General features: G+C 44.2%; 1 protein-coding gene and 1 non-coding gene across 2 annotated transcripts; one reads left to right on the top strand and one right to left on the bottom strand.

The window, feature by feature from the left end:
* Positions 1 to 5,493: 5,493 nt before the first annotated feature.
* BCR41DRAFT_t163 lies at positions 5,494 to 5,566 on the bottom strand. Its single transcript has one exon. It is a non-coding gene; the product is annotated as a tRNA-Ala (tRNA).
* Positions 5,567 to 17,187: 11,621 nt separating this feature from the next.
* On the top strand, positions 17,188 to 17,746 carry BCR41DRAFT_365430 (hypothetical protein). Its single transcript, XM_022026161.1, has one exon. The coding sequence runs from the start codon at positions 17,389 to 17,391 to the stop codon at positions 17,686 to 17,688; it is 300 nt and encodes a 99-aa protein (XP_021875217.1). The 5' UTR covers positions 17,188 to 17,388; the 3' UTR covers positions 17,689 to 17,746.
* The last annotated feature ends 3,898 nt before the right edge of the window (positions 17,747 to 21,644 follow it).

Below are 21,644 nucleotides of genomic sequence, written 5' to 3'. Positions count from 1 at the left end.
CAAAAGAAAGAGAAATAAGAAAGAGAAAGGAGCACTGAGAAAGAGCGAATGAAAATAAACTAAGGAAGAGAAGCACATAGGAGGAGTAAGTGAAAGCAAGTGAGAAAAAAAAGAGAGAGAGAGAGAGAGAGAAAGGAGGAGGGAAAGTCGAGAAAGAACAAACGGAAGCATAGCAAAGAAGTAAAGCGAGGGGAAGAACAAACAAAAAGATATGTAAGAAATGCCGGCGCCTATAAATGAAAATATGATAAGAAAGAAAAGCAAAAGGGAAACAAATGTAAGATATGGCAAGGAAAGGAAGCACTGAAGAAAAGAAAAGAAAAAAAAAAAGAAAACAAAAAAAAAAAAAAATGGAAGCACACAATGAAAGCATAATAAGAAAGAGAAGCACAGAAGGGAAACAAACGAAAGTATAATAAGTAAAACAAAACACACACATACACGCACACACAAAGAGAAACAAAGGAGGTTATAATAAGAAAAGGAAGCTATAATAAGAAAAGGGAGAAAACAAATGAAAACAACGTAAGAAAGCGAAGCATCGAAGGGAAACAAAGGAAAGGATAACTCGAAAGTGAAGCGTCGAAGAGAAGCACATGAAAGTATATTTAAAAAGTGAAGAGCCAAGGAAAACAAATGAGGAAGTGAAGCAGCAAGAAAGAAAGCATAACAAGGAAGTGAAGCAGCAAGAAAGAAAGCATAACAAGGAAGTGAAGCATCGAAGAAAACAAAGGATAGCATAGTAAAAAGGTGAAGCGTCGAGAAAAGCAAATGAAAAAATAACAAGACAGCGAAGCAATGAAGGAAAGCGTAATAGAACATAACACGGAAGAGATGCGCCCAGGAAAACATAGAAAAGGATAACAAAAGTGGAGTACCGAAAAAGAGATGAAGGCATAACAGGAAAGTCAAGCATGGAAGAAAGAAATGGAAGCGTAGCAACCAAGTGAGGCATTGAAGGATAAAGTATGGAAGCGTAATAAGGAATTGAACCATCAAAGGCTAACAAGAAAGTGAAGCACCAAAGGATAACAAAAAGTAACCATCAAAGGATAACAAGGAAATGAACTAGCAAAGAATAACAAGTGAAGCACCAAAGGACAACAAGGAAATGAATCATCAGAGGATAACAAGGAAATGAACCATCAAAGCACAGCAAGAAAGTGAAGCAGCAAAGAATAATAAGAAAGGAAGTATCAAAGGATAGCAAGAAAGTAGACCATCAAAGGATAGCAAGAAAGCGAACCATCAAAGGATAGCAAGAAAGCGAACCAGCAAAGAATAGCAAGGAAATGAACTAGCAAAGGATAGTAAGAAAGTGAACCATCAAAGGGTAGCAAGGATATGAACTAACAAAGGATAGCAAGAAAGTAAACCATCATAGGATAACAAGGAAATGAACTAGTAAAGGATAGTAAGAAAGAGAACCAGCAAAGGAGAATGAGTCAAAAGATAACAAGCGTTAAAGAAATACAAACGAAAGCATGACAAGAAAATAGAAAGCGAAACAAACGGAAGCATAGCAAAAAAGTGAAAGCAAATGAAAGTACAGAAAAGAAAGCGAATACCGGGAAGAAGTTTTTTTTATATATTTTTTTCTTCAAGGGTAAGGGGCTGTATAGGGTGGTAGGGTGGACAGTCTCAAGTAAACAAGGTAGCTATCAAGAAGTAAATGAAAGTACAAGATAGTGAAGCATCAAAGGATAATAAGAAAGTAAACCATCAAAGGATAGCAAGAAAGTAAACCATCAAAAGATAACAAGAAAGAGAACCAGTAAAGGAGAATGAGTGAAAAAATATAACAAGTGTTAAAGGAATACAAACGAAAGCATGACAAGAAAGTAGAAAGAAAAACAAACGGAAACATAGCAAGAAAGTGAAAGCAAATGAAAGTACAGGAAAGAAAGCAAATTCCGGAAAGAAGTTTTTTTTTTATATTTTTTTCTTCTTCAAGGGTAAGGGACTGTATAGGGTGGTAGGGTGGACAGTCTCAGGTAAGTAAGGTAAGTACCAAGAAGTCAATGAAAGTAAAAGTAAGAAAAGAAAACACCAAACAACAAAACGCAAAATAAAAAAGTAAACGAAAGTACTAACGAAGAAGAGAAGTAGCAGAAAAGGTTAATAAAAGTGAGGAACAGGACAAGGAAGCAAGAAAGATTACACCATTAGATGTTCGACCCTATATCAAAGGCACATCTCCAGAATATTTGGACACCCTCGCTTTCGAACACTCGTGAAAAAAAGGCAAGAGTATAATTATATCTATGAATGTGCTATTATTATTTGATTGATACCTGATTTACATGTTGCTTCATCGGAGCAATCCAGCACTTGCACTAATTATTCTTTCATATCTTTTACTACTATTATCTTTATAACAATGAGAATGTAAACAAGACCTGCCGCTACCGTATAATTAATGGTATCATAAATAGAGATTTAATGTTTCTACTATAATGAAGTATTCTTGATTCAGGCCTCATTTCTTGCAGACTTTTGCTTTTGGTGCCTGATGTTTATTCTTGTTTTCTTTTATCTTGTGAACGAGGTATCTCTTAGATGAATATTATTATACCCGAAGAAAGGCGTCTTTGATGAGAGGACATACAAGAAAGGCAAACCTTCGCCTACGACGAAGTTACAACATTACCAATCCCTCTTCCGCTGAAATGACTTTCCGCTCAGTGTGGTATCATGAGAAAAAGTAAAATTTATTATTTTAGATCTTTTATTGGCCATAATGGGTACGATCTTCATGCAGTTCTTTAATAGAAGATTGTTGGCAAATGCTCTTTTTCAATAGTTCAATAGTTCTAGATTCTCGGCGCTGATTGTTTTTGAAATGGGGGCCTTTATGGCTCTAAGATCATCAAGTTGTCATCCCCATAACACGAATCTTTTGACTTGGGTCTCCTCTTGTTCAACAGGAAATGTTCGGAATGTAAACACTCTTGTTGTATTAGAAGGGATGGCAACTGTTATGGTTTGTGAAGTATCCATATAACAACCTTAAATTACTTAACATCTATGTTCAGAAAGTGTGAACGACAATAAAATATGTGAAACACGGAAACAACCAAAGCTGTATTTTTCTCTTACAAGTGATGAAGTGGTCCATTGTATGGTGAGCGTCTTCGTTTGAGGCAAGATATCCCTTGCAGTGATATATATGGGACTGATATAGTTTTTTGCTATCATGTCAACATTTTCATTTCTCTATTTCAGAAAAAAAAAAAGAAAACTCATGTTGGTATGCTTAGTACATCAGTACAATACACTGTTTATATTCATTCCACCAGACCCTGAATTGAGCGGAGAGGAAAGCAAAATGTCGTTGCCCATAAAAGGCAACAAAATTTGGCTCGCATGTTAGATGCAAGCTTCCCTCTCTGACTGGATTCGAGCCTAGGACTCATGTAGTGCATGTAAAGGTGTTGAAGGCTCTGAAGGTAATGCTATTTGGCAGCCCAGCTGCCAAATAGAGTTTTCAAAGTTGACTATATTTGGTAATGGGCTGCTAAATAGATTAATCCTTTCAAAAAAAAAACTTTGACGGACAGAAATCCGCTGTACAATTGTTAAGGATGAAGTTATTTGTACGGCCCCCGTGCAAATAAATATTCACTTATAAAAAAAATTATTTGCACTGCCCTGTACACACCTTATTTGCACAGGGGTCTTTTTTTATTTGCACGGGGTCTTTATTTCATCTACAAACGGCAACATGTATCCTACAGACTAGATGATTCTAGATTTTTATTTCGACGGAAATAAGCGGAGATGAGTCTAGAGTAGGAAAGAGTCTGGATTTATTACTGCTAGAAGTTGCAGCGCCGTGGGAGCTGTGATACTCATCGCGCTCCGTTGCATATTTCACAGTATGCAAAATTATAATGGCCAATGCGCTAAAAAGGTTAGCAGTAGAAATTAGCGGCAATAACGCGCCACACATGAACGCGATAAATCTTTGATATGAAGTTTTTAGAACGAACCTATGTCATCTTATAGATAGATACGTAGTTACCTGGTACAAGTCCCTCTATCAGAAAGTGAATAAATACCCATGGGTGTGGTGTGTGGACCCACATCTTATTCTCACTTACTTTTCTACTGCTTACTATCTATCTACAAAATATTTTTCACGCTCTATTCCGCTCTACAGTCACCCGAAATAAAGTCAGGTCAAAGTGGGTTATTTATTATTATTTTTTTTTTATTTTGAATCTCTGACAAACAGCTCATTTGCGACATACAAAAATACTTCACCAACCAAGATGGAAATTTACGCTTTTATTAACGAGACCAATGTAGATAATCACTGAAGTTTTTGGGCAGTACATGCTGAGGGAAAACGACAAGAAATAGGATTGAAGACAGTGCTTCTCTTCATAGCCATTTCAAAATTTTATTTTTTTGACCAAACTTTCTTTTAGATGATTGTACAATATGAAGCTAGTCCCTAGACGCAGCGAGCATATACATGTGCTGCTGAGTATGCGACATTGCGTGCTAAAGACGACCTAAGGCAAGTTCTGGCTATTAGTGGTGAAAAATCAACCCTGTTGAACATGATAACAAACTTGGAATGTAATGAGACAAAAATAAGGATCTTTATCGACGTAACAGAAAAGAGTATTTATGTCTCTTTTCTATCACTATAAGTCACGGTTGTGCTATTAAAATATTTTAGCTATTTAGATATAAGGGTATAGGTAATTGTGGCACGATCGACTTTGAGTGCGAACTGCCACCAACTATCAAAAGATAAGTAATCTCTCGGGTTACAAACGGGTGAGGGGATAGACATTCCACAAAATAAACTGAGGTCTACCCATTGTATTTTGGTGAATTTGATAAACAGGATTTAGTACTGAGGGCGCTTGAGCTCTTAATAAAGAAGGACAGAGATAAGGACATATAAGAAAGAGAAAAGAAAGAGAGTAGTAACACGGCACGCTATGCATTGTAGCAATGATTATGGTAGTATGATTGTTTGTATATCTACCGAAACAAACTACACATTAGAGGTTCCTAATTACTGAACTCATCGTTGTGTGCTTAATAGTGTACGGAAATACTAGAGATGTATGCACGCGCTAAATGAAAGAAAGCATCGGGGAACCATCCACAATCTATAACAACAGGACCAACAAAAGTGCAAAGTAGAGCGGCATAGTATATTTCAATTATAGATAAATCATTTGTAGTTCTTTATTTAGTCCCAGAGCCGCAAAAAGAGTATCAACATCTACTCTGAGCTACGTACGGCCTTGATAAGATAAATATTCTGGCCAGTATTTGATGCTTGAGTATCGGCTCTGGATCTGAACTTGTGTCGTCGAAGGCTTCTTTGTAGTGGTATTTAAGACTGAAATAAAGATCCCGTACAAATAAATAAAAAAAAAAAAAAAAAGACCCCCGTGCAAAATATCTTTTTCCATTGTTAAAGGACAAAATGCGTGAGATAAACTCCGAGTGCAAAAGACAAAAGATTGGAGAACCTGGGCATCGATCCCAGTGCCTCTCGCATGCTAAGCGAGCGCTCTACCATTTGAGCTAGATCCCCACTCGTTGTGGTGGGTGTGTTTATGGTTTATTCGAATTTCGGGCTCTCAAGAGCTATCTCACTATCTTCTGTCCTATATTGGAGCTCCCTGCTGGTCCCCACGTCGTTCGTTCACGCGGGTCTTTCAGCGGTAATAGTCCGTTCGCGCCCTTGGCGTCAAACGAGCTAGCACTAGAATATTGGAGGGGTGAAGCAAGCATATAAGCTGCATGTGTGCCGTTTGACGCTATATGTACAGGGGCGGAAGGAAGGGTAGCTCGGGGGGTTTTTTTTTTTTTTTTTTTTTTTTTTTTTTGTGTGTGTATGTGTGTATGTGTGTATTAGGGTATATTGCCGATTTTTAAGGTTAAGCTTTTAAGGTTTTAGTCGGGCGTCACAGGGTGGAACAGTGCGTCAAATTTTGGTCCTCCTCCATCGGTCACTTGGATAAATGGTGCATGTTCCCACTCTGCCTTGAACTCTTGCCGGTGCTTGTCTCGCTCTTGCTGGTTCTGGCCCTGGGCTTGTTGGCGGTTGTTATTGTTCCTCGATTTCTTGTCTCGTTGGCACGCGCGTATCCAGTCATCAGCGGCTCGTCGTCGGATGTTCTGCATGAATATCGTCTCGAGGTCTCCTTTCTTGACTGTCTGTCCGTCTCCCAGCTGACAGAACGTCACGTATATCGCCCACACCGCTGCCGAGTGGATGTGGATCGCCAGAGGTGCTTCTTCCTCAATGTCTGTCCGTGGCCAGCAGAGGATTCGGTCCTTGGCGGTTATGCTAAAACGAGTAGTAGGATAAAGCGCTGTGAGTTTTTGGTGCACTGTATCCCAAAAGGCTTTCAAATCAGAACAATCATGGAATGCATGCACATTGTCTTCAAGCTGGGTAGAGTCGCATCGGCGACAGAAGCCTAGTGTGTTGCTATCATTCCAAAATCGTCTGATATTGTTGGTCAAAACCCTTTTGTGCGCTAGAAGGAAAAGCAGATCTTTTTCCTTGTTGCGTCGGTGTTTGTGGTGTAGGCGAGTGTACATTGTCCTCGCCTGTGCCGTTGTGAGGTCCCATGGCGTATTGTCTGTCGTGTGCTCATTAGCATCACGAAGGTGGTCCGCCTGGTTTCTTTGTTTTAGTAGGATTGGTTGGATAACTCGCCGAGCTTTGCGAACTGTAAACTCTCCCAGTAGGAAAGTCGTGTCTGCCAGTCCTAGCGTCAATGCTTCTTTTCGCTCCCTGTCAAAGTCTTTAGTTTCATCCCGTGTGGGCTGTAGTAATGACCATGCATACAGTGTTTGGTGCACACTTGCGTCTGCTCCTTTGTATGTGACTGAGCGAGCTGCTGTGCTCGGTTGTAGTATGATGTGGTTAGTGGCACACTGAATCAGTTTCGGTTCCGCTATCCTCTCTGGTAGAGTATACTCTGCACAATCTTCAAACACGTCCGCCCACTTGGTCTCTTCTAGCAGCCATCTAGCCATCCACTTTGCTTTCAGCGCCTGCACCTGAGACCGTGGGTGGATCATCCCCCATCCTCCCTCTGACTTTGGTTTGAAAAATTCCTCGAGTTTGATGCGGCTGCGCCTTCCGCTCCATAGAATCTCTTTTAGTATCCTGTCTAGTGCAGTATAAAAAGGAGAAGAAAATGGGTAGAATGGTGCGCAGTGCCATATTTTTGAAAGAAGGTATGTATTGATTATAGTCACCCGTCCTTGTAGAGAAAGCCCTCGCAGTCGCCATGTGGCTGTCGCTCTTCGAAGATCTGCCAGGATCTGGGTCTCTATGGTTGGCATATTATAGCCTTCCGCAGAAATGTAGATCCCTAGATGCTTGAATGGCTTTCCGTATTCCTCCCAGCTGTAGTCTGGTAGGCGGATGTAGTCGTGTGACCAGGTGTTGAGTGGGATTAATACTGTCTTGTCTTTGTTGACCTTGGCTCCAGATGCCTTCTCATGAAGAGATAGCGCCCTTTGTACTATGGCTTCGTCACCTTTGGCCACCATCAGATTTGTATCGTCTGCGAAAGCGCATGCGATTGCATAACCATCTGGTGTTGGGATGCCTTGGGCTTTGAGCACATAAAAGTTGAGGAAAGGTTCAATAGCAAAGTTGAACAAGAGTGGTGCTAGTGGATCTCCTTGTCTTAGGCCTCGAGTGATCGAGAATGGCTGTGATAGCTCTCCGTTGACAATAAGCCGACTAGTTGGTTTGAGGTAGCAGCGCCCGATCCAGCGTCGTATCCTTGGTCCGAAGCCAAAGGCCTGTAGGGCCGCTCTGAGGTACTTCCATTCCACTCTATCATATGCTTTTTCCTGGTCAAGACTAAGAATCGCATAAGCTGGCAGGTCTGGTTTTCTCCTCCGAGACGGCGGATACTGTTGCTGTTGGTCAATATAATTGGCGTATTCAGCGCGTTGCGTGGGGGTTGTTTGGTGGTGAACATGCTTCATTGCAAGGTGTGTCTGAAAGACATTGTCATGGCCTTGTCGACCTTTGACGAATCCAGTCTGCCATTCTCCCAAGAGTTTGACAGCCACCCTGTTGATGCGTTCAGTCAGTGCTTTGGTAAAGATTTTGTAGTCGCAGTTGATCAGCGAGATTGGTCTGTAGTTCTGGGGGAGTGTCCTATCGCCTTTCTTGTGAAAGAGAGCGACAACTGAGCGTCCATGGGATGCAGGCAGTCGGGATCCCTCCGCTGTGGCTTCATTGAAGATCTGCGTAAGGATCGTAGAAAACAAGTCCAGAAATGCTTTGTAGAATTCAAAGGGTAGGCCATCCTCGCCTGGTGATTTACTGTTCGCACTCAGTTTCACTGCATTCTCAACCTCCGTCACTGTTAGATCAGAGTCGAGCATGTTTACATCCACGTCTTCTAATTTCCTAGTGAGTTCGCCCAAGAGTGTAGTTCGAGCGGTCGTGTCCGAACCTGCGATGTGTAAATACCTTCCCAGTATGTCCTGACAGCTTCCTGGATATCCTCTTGCGAGGTAGCCGTGGTGCCGTCTGGTCGTCTGGCTGCTGGAATCAGTTTTTTCTTTTTCTTTTGGTTGAGTATGTTTGTAAAATATGGCGTAGCGACCTCTCCTTCCTCTAACCACTTTACTCTAGCGAGCGTAGCAGTCCTTTCCAGTTGAATCGATTCAAGCTCTACGCTTTCCGCGATGAGTCTGTCTCGTTTTTCGACCAGTCTGGTGTTGTAGGGGTCAGCGAGTATGCGTTCGTCATTTTGTCTGATTTTTCTGGCTATTGTGTGTCTCTTTTGAATTTGTTGTTTTCTAATTTTTGCACCATACTTCACCGACTCTGCTAGCATCGCCACCTTGGCTCTGTCCCAGAACTCGTGAGTTGGCTCTTCTGGAGAGTCTTCTCGTGAGCGTAGGAGAGAGGCCCACAGGTTGCGGATGATAGCATCGTACTCTGGGTCTCGTAGCAAGCGAGTGTCGAGGCTCTTGGTCTTCTCCCCTGAGGTTGAAGGCGCAATCGCTGACAGCTTACAATGGAGGACCTTGTGATCGCTTCGAATGGCTGGGCATGTCATAGCTCTAGGTGTATTAGAAATATCAAATAGAGGTTGGGTCATCAGAATAAAGTCAATACGTGTGAGAATCGCTTTATTTCCGTTTTTATGAACATGAGTGAATCGGCTCTCTAACGGAGTTTCGTCCTCGCCTAGTTCCGGGACTGGATCATATAGATTCAGAGGGATCAGGGCTTGTTCAAGTGATGGCCACAGGGTTTGGTTTCTTTGGGTTAGTAGATCAAGAGGAGGAGATCTATCAGTTTGGTCATTTGGATAAGCATTATAGTCACCAGCTAGTATCAAACGTGGGTGCTTGAGTTCGTTGGAGGGAAAGTTTGCAATAAACTCTGCTCTCTGTTCTCGGTTGGATGGGACGTAGATGCTCGCAAAGCGGTACTCTTCGTCTTCCATTTTGAAATCAGCAAAAATAATGCGTCCTTGTGAGAGGGTTGTAGTATTGTAGATTTTAATAGACTTGTTGTTGACAAGGATGGCACATTTGCCTGAGCAAAAGCCACCTCTGCCCCACTGGATCATCCAAGCATCACTGTCATCCTTCCCTGTAGAGTGTACTGGGTTGAATTCTTGTAAAGCTATCAGATCATATTTGCGGGTTTTTAGCCAACGGAACAAATTTGTACGTTTGTCTTGTTTTTGGATGCGATCACAATTAAATGTAGCCAGGGATATTTGCAGCATTGAGGATAAAATAGATTTGATATGAGACAATGACAAAAAGGCAAACTTAAAAAATTAAGGTTTTAATTTAATTTTTATCTCTTGACTTTTTATTGTCTCTGTCTCTACAAGACCATGTCCTCGGTCGGTTCTGCAGGATCATCCACTACCGGGGTAGAGGGATCCAGTTCCGCGACTGCCGCCAGGGCCGAGGGGCCCTCACCCTTGCTCGCGAGTTCTGCGAGGATTGCCATGGTCGAGGGGTCCTCTTCCATGCTCGCGGGGTCCCAATCCGATACATCCAAGGTGGATGGCTCGGTCTGAGGGGTTGGCTTGATCCTTTTCACCAGAGGCTCCGCAAGGGCATCTTCATCCTTTGGTAGAGTATCAGCTTCCTTCGTGGTCGCCTTTTCTTTGCCTTTTGAGCTCAGAGGTCTGGCGTTAGAAGTGCTAGGGGTTGCTATCTTTCTCGCTGGTGAGTTAAATAGCCGCCCCTTCTGCCGCTGGTTGCTCGTAGAGGATTCCGCGCTGCAAGAAGTGAACATCGGCTCTTTTGGGAGAGTAAACGTGAAGCTTCCGGATGTAGCGTTGGCTGCCACTGGGGCAGTTTTGCTTACTTCCTTGCTCGTTTGTTTACTCTCGAGCTTTTTGCCTGACTCCTTGGCCTTTTTCTGCGCCCGTTGCTTTTTCCTGTTCTTGCGAGAGTTAGACTCAGGCTTTGAACTAGAAGTAGCGGTGGCATTACTAGAAGCTTTGGAGGGCGGCATACGTCTCTTCCTTCCCTGCGTTTGATAGCCATCTGGATCTAGGCGCGTTGTTGGTGCGGACGAGGTATTCGCCTGCGTTGTTGAAGTTGGTGGCCTTTTGTTGTTGTTGGTTGGGGGGGCCGTGGTGGTAGTGGTTGGAGACTTGACTACTACCCTTGGTGGTGCCTGGGTTGTCTCCTTGCCGTACCTAGGAGCTAGGATTGGCGTGAATAGTGGACGGATCTCCTCCAGGTATAGGGTCCGTGGTGTCCTGCACTCTGCTGTCAGGTGAGTAAGACTGCCACAGTTGTAGCAGAATTTTCCAGCTGTCTCCCAGGTGAAGACGGTGTTGAGGCCGAACAGCGAGGCTGCTCTGATCAACTCCGTATCCGGCAGAGTGGTGTCGTGAAGGGCCAGGGTGAAGCTGACCTCTCCGTTTTTGATCTTTGAGCCGGGACGGATGACGCCATATTCAATATCGCGTACTGTTCCGATTGCTGCATACAGCTTGTTGAGGGCTGCTTGCAGTGCTGACTCGTCGGCGTGAGGTCCCACTGTTGGAGACCTGATCCTTTCCTCCAGCTTGTTGGTGTAGCGCGTCCTGGAGGGGCATAGGAGAGTGTCTCCTATGGCTACTTTGGTGTTAAGGGCGCGTGCGTACTTCTCTTCGTCGTCGAAGATGGCACACATGCGCTCTACCATTTGAGCTAGATCCCCGATAGTGTGCTAAACCCATGTAAGCAGCTAGATCCCCGATTCGCTCGAGGTTGATGACAGCTTTAGGATTATCACCTATATATACTCTAAACGAGAATCACATATGAGTAGTCGATCACGTGGACGATGTCTTATGTTAAGTATTTTTTTTATAAAAAAAAAAAAAAGTCTTATGCTAAGTACCACAAATTGTTATCGCCCAATGGCTGAGTAGTATACTCGTCAGGCCACCCCCCTGTCTAGTCCAGGGGTAGACAACATGACGGTAGTGGTTCAGTTCAAGGACCTTGCTCAAAAGCGAGAAACAAGCACTGAACGGCAGCGATTGCGATCCAAGTACGCAGTGTGGTGGGCAGCTATTTCGAGAGCGCTCTTTAAGCAGGGCGGGAAGGTAACTGTGAAATGGGTCAAGGGCCATGCTGGGAATAGAGGCAATATAAGGGCAGACCAAGCCGCCAAAGATGCTCATTTTAGCGAAATGTGGACAATCAAAGGACTGGAACACAACGATCTGCGCTGCCACGCTATTTTCGAGAACGAGGTGGTGGAGGATGATCTTAGACACCTGCTAAAACTCCAATCAGCAGTGAGAACACATTACTTGTGGGCGTCTCAGAACAGAGTCAGGAATTATATTGCAGACTGAAAAATATTTAGACAGTAGTTATCAGAAGCTAAGATAAGTGAGAATAAGATGTGGGTCCACACACCACATCCATGGGGTATTTATTCATTTTCTGGTAGAGAGACTCGTACCAAGTAACTACATATCTATCTAGAAGCGACATGGGATTATTCAGGAACCATGTCGTGTTTTGTCGCGTCTCTAGTGACGCGTTATTATTATTATTATATTTTTCTTAGCGTATTAATTTTGGGAATTCCCCTAGTGTGTTCCTAGTGTGTTTTTAGTATTTTTCTTAACCTTATAGCTGGGCCGTTATTATCTTGTATATTGAAATATACAACACAGACTGGCGAGAAGTAGAATGGAAAGCAAGCCTGCATATTCTTCACGATGGCAACACGCCTAGAGGCCTCTTCACCAGCCCAGCAGATTGTCACAAGAGAGCGCACAGAATAAAGAAGGTCCATGGTATGCTTCCTACACTCACTTATATGAGGCAGTGGTGACCGGACCTGTATGAGACTGACATCTGCAGGATGTGTGAACAGGAGCAGGAGGACATAGAACACCTCTGGCAATGTCCCATGACACTGGACGAGCAATTGAAAGGTTGGAAGCAGGCCATAGAACTCATCACGAAGGATGGCAAAAGAGCATTAGTGAAGGAGAAGAAGCTCTGGGAAGACAAACAAGGGAAAACACAGGAGCCAAACCTGAATAAAGGAGGTCCCTCGTTTACACCTGTAGCCGACAACGTGATTTGGGGCTCTTTGGAAGCGATGTTCAAGGGCGTCAGAGAGATTCGACATGCAAGCGCTCTGTTTGGTGAGGAAGATGTGGATATGGGGCGGAGGAACGAGGGTGAGGATGCCCACTGGACTGTCCAAGACTTGTACCACGGTTTGGTGCCGAAGGAGCTGATACAAAAATGGAAGACGATCTTCAGAACCACAGCATCGATCTCAAGGTACATTGTTTGCCGCTTTGTCAAGTCAATCGAGGAACTCGGCAGGACTGAGATCTGGAACAGACGCTGCAAAGTCACCGTCAACTGGGAAAGAGACAATGGTATCACCTCTGTGAGCAAACGCGCCAGGGGACGCAACTGTGTTGGGAGGCACAGACGTAGCAGAGGTGAATTCTTTGGCTCTCACCAGGGACAACGACGAACAGCAGATGTGAAGGCGATCAGGACTGAGGCAGACCGGCGAGTGGCGGCAAGCTACCGGCAACAGGTGGAATTGGCGATTATGGAGCGCCTGGAAAGCTGTAAATTTTTGATGATTGAGGACAGCGGCTAAAGGATGACCTTCGCGCACAACAGGCCAAGTAGGGACTAGAGCCGTGCCACAGGTCCTCTGGGACCAAGGAAGTCTACTCAATGCTGACGTGGTTTATGAACAGGATGTAGTACTGTGGCAGTATGACGATGCGGCTTCGGTCGATTATTGGATACCGCTTTATTTGCGACCCCAGTAATGGGGCAACCCATTTATAGAGCTAACATCTAAATAAATCCTACATGACCTCGTGGGTCCTTGTTATCAAAAAAAAAAAAAAAAAAAAAAGAAAAAAAACTGTCTAGCCCAGGGACCGGGTTCGAGTCCTGGTTAAGGCACATAAAGTGAAGCAAACATGTGCCAGGTCAGGGATTTGTCTGAGTTTTTATACTTTCTCTTCGAGACAGCCTAGTGTTCTCCGCTAAGGCTAAGATCGTGGGTGCACTACCCTAAGCCGCCTGGCTGGCCACACGTCTTAGTTATATATTCCGCCCCCCAGCCGCACCAGCGGTACATCTGGCAGCATCCCCCATCCACCCACTTGACTAGGACAGCGATGATCACAAAAAGTTTGACGGAGTCCAAAGTAGAAATTTCAGACAATCCCGCAAGATTTGGGTCCACATGCCAGTGGATTTGATCGAATAGAAAAAAATTAAAAGTCGTCCTTAGCTAGAGTCGGTACGCCAGCCTCCGCGGCTTTTCACGGGCGCAACAGGCCACATCGGAAGGATGGACTTCGAGTACCGATCACGGTGTACATTGGTAGAGAAAAACATGGATACGAATTGGCTCTTCACAACCATACCGTGCGAACTTTGAGAGTTTCGCTTGTTTCATAGTTGAGGGCGATATCATTAATTTAGAGCGAGATTATGAAATAAAATTCCTCACCTCTGTGGGTTCTTGTTAACACGAAAAAAAGAAAAAATAAATTCAGTGTGTTCTATGTATTTGCGTCTCGCTGTGGTTTTTAAGGGCATTTCAGTATAACCTCCCGGTTCTTAAGGCAGCGATTTTTTCATGGGTGTGTTTATGGTTTATTCGAATTTCGGGCTCTCAAGAGCTATCTCACTATCTTCTGTCCTATATTGGAGCTCCCTGCTGGTCCCCACGTCGTTCATTCACGCGGGTCTTTCAGCGGTAATAGTCCGTTCGCGCCCTTGGCGTCAAACGAGCTAGCACTAGAATATTGGAGGGGTGAAGCAAGCATATAAGCTGCATGTGTGCCGTTTGACGCTATATGTACAGGGGCGGAAGGAAGTGTGTATTTGGGTATATTGCCGATTTAGAGTTAAGCTTTTAAGGTTTTAGTCGGGCGTCACAGGGTGGAACAGTGCACCAAATGTTGGTCCTCCTTCATCGGTTACTTGGATGGCTGGTGCATGTTCCCACACTGCCTTGAACTCTTGCCGGTGCCTGGCTGGCTCTTGCTGGTTCTGGCCCTGGGCTTGTTGGGGGTTGTTGTTCCTCGATTTCTTGTCTCGTTGGCACGCGCGTATCCAGTCATCAGCGGCTCGTCGTCGGATGTTCTGCATGAATATCGTCTCAAGGTCTCCTTTCTTGACTGTCTGTCCGTCTCCCAGTTGACAGAACGTCACGTATATCGCCCACACCGCTGCTGAGTGGATGTGGATCGCCAGAGGTGCTTCTTCCTCAATGTCTGTCCGTGGCCAGCAGAGGATTCGGTCCTTGGCGGTTATGCTAAAACGAGTAGTAGGATAAAGCGCTGTGAGTTTTTGGTGCATTGTATTCCAAAAGGCTTTCAAATCAGGGCAATCATGGAATGCATGCACATTGTCTTCAAGCTGGGTAGAGTCGCATCGGCGACAGAAGCCTAGTGTGTTGCTATCATTCCAAAATCGTCTGGTATTGTTGGTCAAAACCCTTTTGTGCGCTAGAAGGAAAAGCAGATCTTTTTCCTTGTTGCGTCGGTGTTTGTGGTGTAGGCGAGTGTACATTGTCCTCGCCTGTGCCGTTGTGAGGTCCCATGGCGTATTGTCTGTCGTGTGCACATTAGCATCATGAAGGTGGTCCGCCTGGTTTCTTTGTTTTAGTAGGATTGGTTGGATTACTCGCCGAGCTTTGCGAACTGTAAACTCTCCCAGTAGGAAAGTCAGGGACTTTAAGGCATTAAACGATTGTAGTTGCTCATCATTCAACGTGAACATGTCTGTGCAGCTTCTCAGAGCATCCAGAGGTGCAGCAACTTCACTAATGAGTGGTATAAATTCTCGGAAGAAATTGAACGTGCCCAAGTACGACTGAATTTGTTTGGCAGTGGTTGGAGGCTCCCATTCGTCAATATTTGCGAATTTAGATGGGTCGACACTCTTACCATGCAGACCAACTATAAATCCAAGTAGTGAGATCTGTGTACTGTAGAAGTTACATTTGCCGCTATTGATGATTAATTTAGCATCATTAAGTCTGGCAATAACAGTGTTTACATGATCGACATGGTCGACTCTGTTCTTTGAAAAAATTACAATATCATCAATGAAATTGTAGACAAAAGGAAGATCCCCGAGTATGTGAGACATTCCTCGTTGGAATAAACTTGACAATGGTTTTAAGCCAAAAGGTGCCTTCTTAAACATGTATTGTTTACCCTGATGCATAAATGCTGTTAAGGGTTGATCTGCTTCATTAATTGGCATGCGATGATACGCTTGTGAGAGATCAATAGTTGTAAATATGGCATGACCAGCGAGACGAATAACAATATCATTGATAAGGGATAATGGGTAGTTATCGTCTGGTAGATGTTTATTTAGGGGTCAAGGATCAAGACATACTCGCCATAACGTTTTATTGCCATTTTGGTCTTTCTTTGCTGTAAGCATAAGAGTATTACTGTGCACATTGCCTACAGGGGCAAGTGTGATAACGTCATCTATCAACCATTTTTCTATGGCTTCATTAAGAATGGACATTTGTTTTTCAGCAAAAGGACTTGAACGTCTATATAAAACAGTACCTTCCGGAATAGGGAGGAACACTTTCATTTCGGGTATTGTACAATAGCTTTGCTTAGGTACTCGCGCATTCTTGGCTAGTTCTGGCCCAATTTTTGCCATAAACACCTTTTTTTCTTTGATAAAGGACTTAATCTGCTCTTCTTCAGGTTCAGGTAGCAGAATGGCATCCTGTCCCGGGTTATGACATCCAGAAAGTCCAAATCCAAATTGGTAAAATAGATCCATTCCTATAATGAAGGGGTACGACCTATTGATTACTTCAAGTGTCGCAGATATTACTCTATTACCATAGGCGAGTTCTACATTTTCAACTAAGCCTATACGGGGAATAGTTAAGCTTTCATCAGCTAAAGTAATGTTGCCTTGTACCGGGGTAATAGATTTACTATGTTTGAGCGCAATATTTTTACGGATGCAGGTGACACTTGCTCCTGTATCAATCAGCGCTTCATATTTTTCTCCTTCGAAATTGACATAAACAACAATCCTTTTGTCAGCCTTCTCATGATTGAGATGAAGTTTGGCCAAGGTATGGGTATCGTTATCCAAAGTGGCATTCGACATTGATAAAGATGAAGTCGTGATGTGATAAGGTACAGTGACCGGCGTAGATTCCATTTCAACAGTGATACATTGATCATGCAATAGTAGCTCTTTTGCGTCTATCATTTCCATAGCGATTCTCGGTTGAGTACCAAACAACATCTTAGGATAACATGACGATTTGGTGTAGGTGTTTATACATTAAGATAACGTAGGTAATTTATTGAATGATTTAGATATGCTTTTAATATTGCATTTATTTTTGTTTTCCATTCTAAATGGTTCATGACTTATCGTTTCTAATGTTAACTGCGAAGAAAAGGAACAACATGGTTCATTATGTGAGCTAGGGGCTTTAATTGCCAATGAACTAATTGCAGGTTGATTGAGATACTCACCAATCCTTCGTGTACATTCTGAGGCTACGTGACCTCTTGCTTTGCATTTAGAGCATTGTTTATGCCCTTCTGTATTGTGTGTATTATTTTTCCCACACTGTTGACAGCCATAGAATCTTTTATTGCTCGATTCTTCATTCGGAGCGGTTTTGCTCATAGGATTATGCCTTGGTTTATTCCGGGTATGCCTCATGGGACCGTTTGGACGAGGTTTCTCTTCAGTTGCATCAGGGGACACTGGCGTTGTTAGATTAATTGGGCCCTGGAGGTTACCCAGAATTTTTATGAAATCCGATATATGGGTAAATGATGTAACGTATTGCTTCTTGTAGTTTTGCAACATTGCTATCATGATATGCAACGTGTGATTATTCATGGTCGCTTGGAGCATCGAGATAACCATGTCATTGTCATCTCGAACTCCATAGACACGGACATCCCTGTCAAGTCGCATAGCGAATTGATGGTACGTCTCATGCGCACCACGACCTTTTTCCAACAATTTGTTGAATTGAGACGTCCTTTCTTGTTCAGTCAATGCAATTTTCAAGAAAGTGGCTTCACATTTTTCCCAGGTCTTTTGATCCTCAGGAAGTTTTTTGAGTTCTTGCTCAAGATATCGTCGATGATAATCGCTGATAGTGAGGTACAGTAGGTATCGATCGCATGATTTTTCAAACGTTTCTCGGCCTACATATGTGCATACCACATGTCGGACATCATCTAAGAATTTGCGGGGGCTGGAACCAAGCGTGTATCTCGGCATGTCATCAGTCACTTTCAGATGCCCTTGGGTGGATGATGGTAAGGAGACGGCTTCATTTTTTAATTTCTTGAATTGGAATGGAGTTGCCAGTGACTCCATCTCTTGCACGGAATTCAGGAAATCTTCGGCTCTTTTCTCAAGCGCTCTAAGTTCTTGAGTTACGTTTTCCAGAGTCTTTTCGATGTTTCCCCCAACAGTTTCGGAACCTTGTTGAGCAATCAGACGGGCTAGGTGAGCTTTTCGAGTAGTTAACTCACGACGCTTCTCGTTCATGTCCGTCAAGATCTGTTCATTGCTTCGAGGATTCGCGGGCGTAGAGACAGGATCCTCCGTTATGACATCAATATCCATATCTTGGTAACGTTCTCCTTGAGGAATGGTGGACGAATTAGGCAGGATATCTTGCACGTCTGCGGGAGTTGCAGGAGGGACATCGTTATTAGCATGAGTACCAGTAAGATCGGAAGCAGCAGCGGTTATAGGGCTGTTAGATGCAGTGTTAGGATTCATTGTAAGAGTGTTTTTTTTATGGAATGGGTGTGGAAATGTGTTCAAATCTTCACTTAAAAAAATGAAAAATATTTTCAGATAGATAGTAGACAGTCGAAAAGTAAGTGAGAATAAGATGTGGGTCCACACACCACACCCATGGATTATTTTCACTTACTTTAAAATATTTTTCAATCACAATTAAATGTAGCCAAGGATATTTGCAGCATTGAGGATAAATTTAGTATTGACCTGAGACGGTGAAAAAAAGGACAAACTTAAAAAATTCTTGTCTTTTTTTCTTTTTTGTCTCTACAAGACCATGTCCTCGGTCGCTTCTGCTGGAGCATCCACTACCGGGGTAGAGGGATCCAGTTCCGCGACTGCCGTCAGGGCCGAGGAGTCCTCACCCTTGCTCGCAAGTTCCGCGAGGATTGCCATGGTCGAGGGGTCCTCTTCCATGCTCGCGGGGTCCCAATCCGATACGTCCTTGGTGGATGGCTCGGTTTGGGGGGTTAGCTTGATCCTTTTCACCAGAGGCTCCGCAAGGGCATCTTCATCCTTTGGTAGAGTATCAGCTTCCTTCGCGGTCGCCTTTTCTTTGCCTTTTGAGCTCAGAAGTCTGGCGTTAGAAGTGCTAGGAGTTGCTATCTTCCTCGCAGATGAGTTAAATAGTTGACCCTTCTGCCGCTGATTGCTCGTAGAGGATTCCGCGCTGCAAGAAGTGAAAATCGGCTCTTTTGGGAGATTGAACGTAAAGCTTCCGGATGTAGTGTTGGCTGCCACTGGGGCAGTTTTGCTTACTTCCTTGCTCGTTTGTTTACTCTCGAGCCTTTTACCTGACTCTTTGGCCTTTTTCTGCGCTCGTTGCTTTTTCCTGTTCTTGCGTGAGTTAGACTCAGGCTTTGAACTAGAAGTAGCGGTGGCGTTACTAGAAGCTTTGGAGGGCGGCATACGTCTCTTCCTTCCCTGCGTTTGATAGCCATCTGGATCTAGGCGTGTTGTTGGTGCGGACGAAATATTCGCCTGCGTTGTTGTGGTTGCCGATGATCTTGGTGGCCTTTTGTTGTTGTTGGTTGGTTGGGGGGGGGGGGGGGGGGGGGCGTGGTGGTAGTAGTTGGAGACTTGATTACTACCCTTGGTGGTGCCTGGGTTGTCTCCTTGCCGTACCTAGGAGCTAGGATTGGCGAGAATAGTGGACGGATCTCCTCCAGGTATAGGGTCCGTGGTGTCCTGCACTCTGCTGACAGGTGAGTAAGACTGCCACAGTTGTAACAGAATTTTCCAGCTGTCTCCCAGGTGAAGACGGTGTTGAAGCCGAACAGCGAAGCTGCTCTGATCAACTCCGTATCCGGCAGAGTGGTGTCGTGAAGGGCCAGGGTGATGCTGACCTCTCCGTTTTTGATCTTTGAGCCGGGACGGATGACGCCATATTCAATATCGCGTACTGTTCCAATTGCTGCGTACAGCTTGTTGAGGGCTGCTTGCAGTGCCGACTCGTCGGCGTGAGGTCCCACTGTTGGAGACCTGATCCTTTCCTCCAGCTTGTTGGTGTAGCGCGTCCTGGAGGGGCATAGGAGAGTGTCTCCTATGGCTACTTTGGTGTTGAGGGCGCGTGCGTACTTCTCTTCGTCGTCGAAGATGGCACACATGCTGCCTTTAGAAATAGGTATTTGGATCGGCTCCACTGCATCGCCAATGGCTAGCATGACCGAAGAGCGCATATCCAGGCGCGCCATTGGGTAGGCAACCACAAGTCCCCCGAATCCCGTCGGTGGGAGGTGTTGGGTCTCGTCGAACGAGACTACCTTGAGGAGACTTTTGCCCTTTGCTCTGTCCGTGTAGGAGAGCATGCGTGGTGTGGCTGGGGCAGGGGTTGCCGGAGTTTGAGCCTCCTTGTTGTTGTTGTTTTTTTTGTTTTTTTAAGAGCCTTTTTTAGGGTTTGTTGAGGGGCGGATGGATTTACATCCATCGGTGCTGGTCTTTCGACCTCTGCATCCATCTCAAAATCACCCTGGGGATCTTGAGAAGCGCTACCCATCTCCAGCTGGGTGTCACGAACAGCAAGCAATGTTGAGCTCATGAATTGATGAATCAGAAAAAGATCACGTGTGCTTGATTAATTTGTTCCCTCCTCATTCACTCATTTCCTCATGCATAGTTTTGTCTGTCAAGCCAAGTCGCGTCTTCTAGTTTTCTAGCTCCGTGAATAGCTCCAAGAATTCTAGAAGAGCTATAGACCAATGACCAAGGCTCATGGCGCCAAGGAACCTTGATATAAGATTGCACCAGATATCTTCCTCGGATCCTGTGTATTAAGTTAACTCAATACTTGGAGTTCTGCATATGGTAAAAGTCATTAGGAAGTATTTGAGTAAGCTTTATTTAGAGTTCTTGAAACACGTCTCCGCTCCAGTCAAACAAGTATAAATATCATAGACTTGTAACATAGCAAACCTCAGTCTGCAATAAATCCATATCTGATCCCTACCTTGTTTCCTAAACGCTTACCTTGACAATTATCTTGCCAGCCCTTGACACTGGGCCTGATCCTTTCCTGGATCCGGCTGCACTGGGGGTGCAGTCATTGGGAAGTGAATATAAAGGGGTAGGGGGGTATATACTGAAGGGGTGTGATATAAGAACAGGGGAAGGGGAACTCTATTTCAGGGATTTAGAGTTTGAGAAAATTGCGGAAGGAAAAGGTGCTCTACCATTTGAGCTAGATCCCCTATAGCGTGCTAAACCCATGTAAGCAGCTAGATCCCCGATTCGCTCGAGGTTGATGACAGCTTTAGGATTATCACCTCTATATACTCTAAACGAGAATCACATATGAGTAGTCGATCACGTGGACGATGTCTTATGTTAAGTATTTTTTTTATAAAAAAAAAAAAAAGTCTTATGCTAAGTACCACAAATTGTTATAAAAAAAAGCAGGAGGAAATCCAACGTCAAAGGGTACGGTACAATATCTTCAGGGACACAGCACCGATCTCAAGGTACATTGTTTACCGCTTTGTCAAGTCAATCGAGGGACTCGGCAGGACTGAGATCTGGAACAGACGTTGCGAAGTCACCGTCAACTGTGAAAGAGACAATGGCATCACCTCTGCGAGCAAACACGCCAGGGGACGCGACTGCATTAGAAGCCACAGACGTAGCAGAGATGAATTCTTTGGCTTTCACTAAGGATAACAATGAGCAGCAGGCGTGAAGACGATGCAGATCAGCAGATGGCGGCAAGCTGCCGACAGCAGGTGGAATTGGCGGTGATGGAGCGCCTGGAAGTTGTAAATCTTTGATAATTGAGGACTGCGGCTAAAGGGTGACCTTCATACACAGCAGGTTAAGTA

The sequence above is a fragment of the Lobosporangium transversale genome, assembly GCF_002105155.1.
Source record: "Lobosporangium transversale strain NRRL 3116 chromosome Unknown BCR41scaffold_91, whole genome shotgun sequence".
NCBI lineage: Eukaryota > Fungi > Mortierellomycota > Mortierellomycetes > Mortierellales > Mortierellaceae > Lobosporangium > Lobosporangium transversale.
The sequence above is the reverse complement of the archived record's forward strand: the minus strand, read 5'-3'. Positions and strand labels throughout refer to the sequence as shown.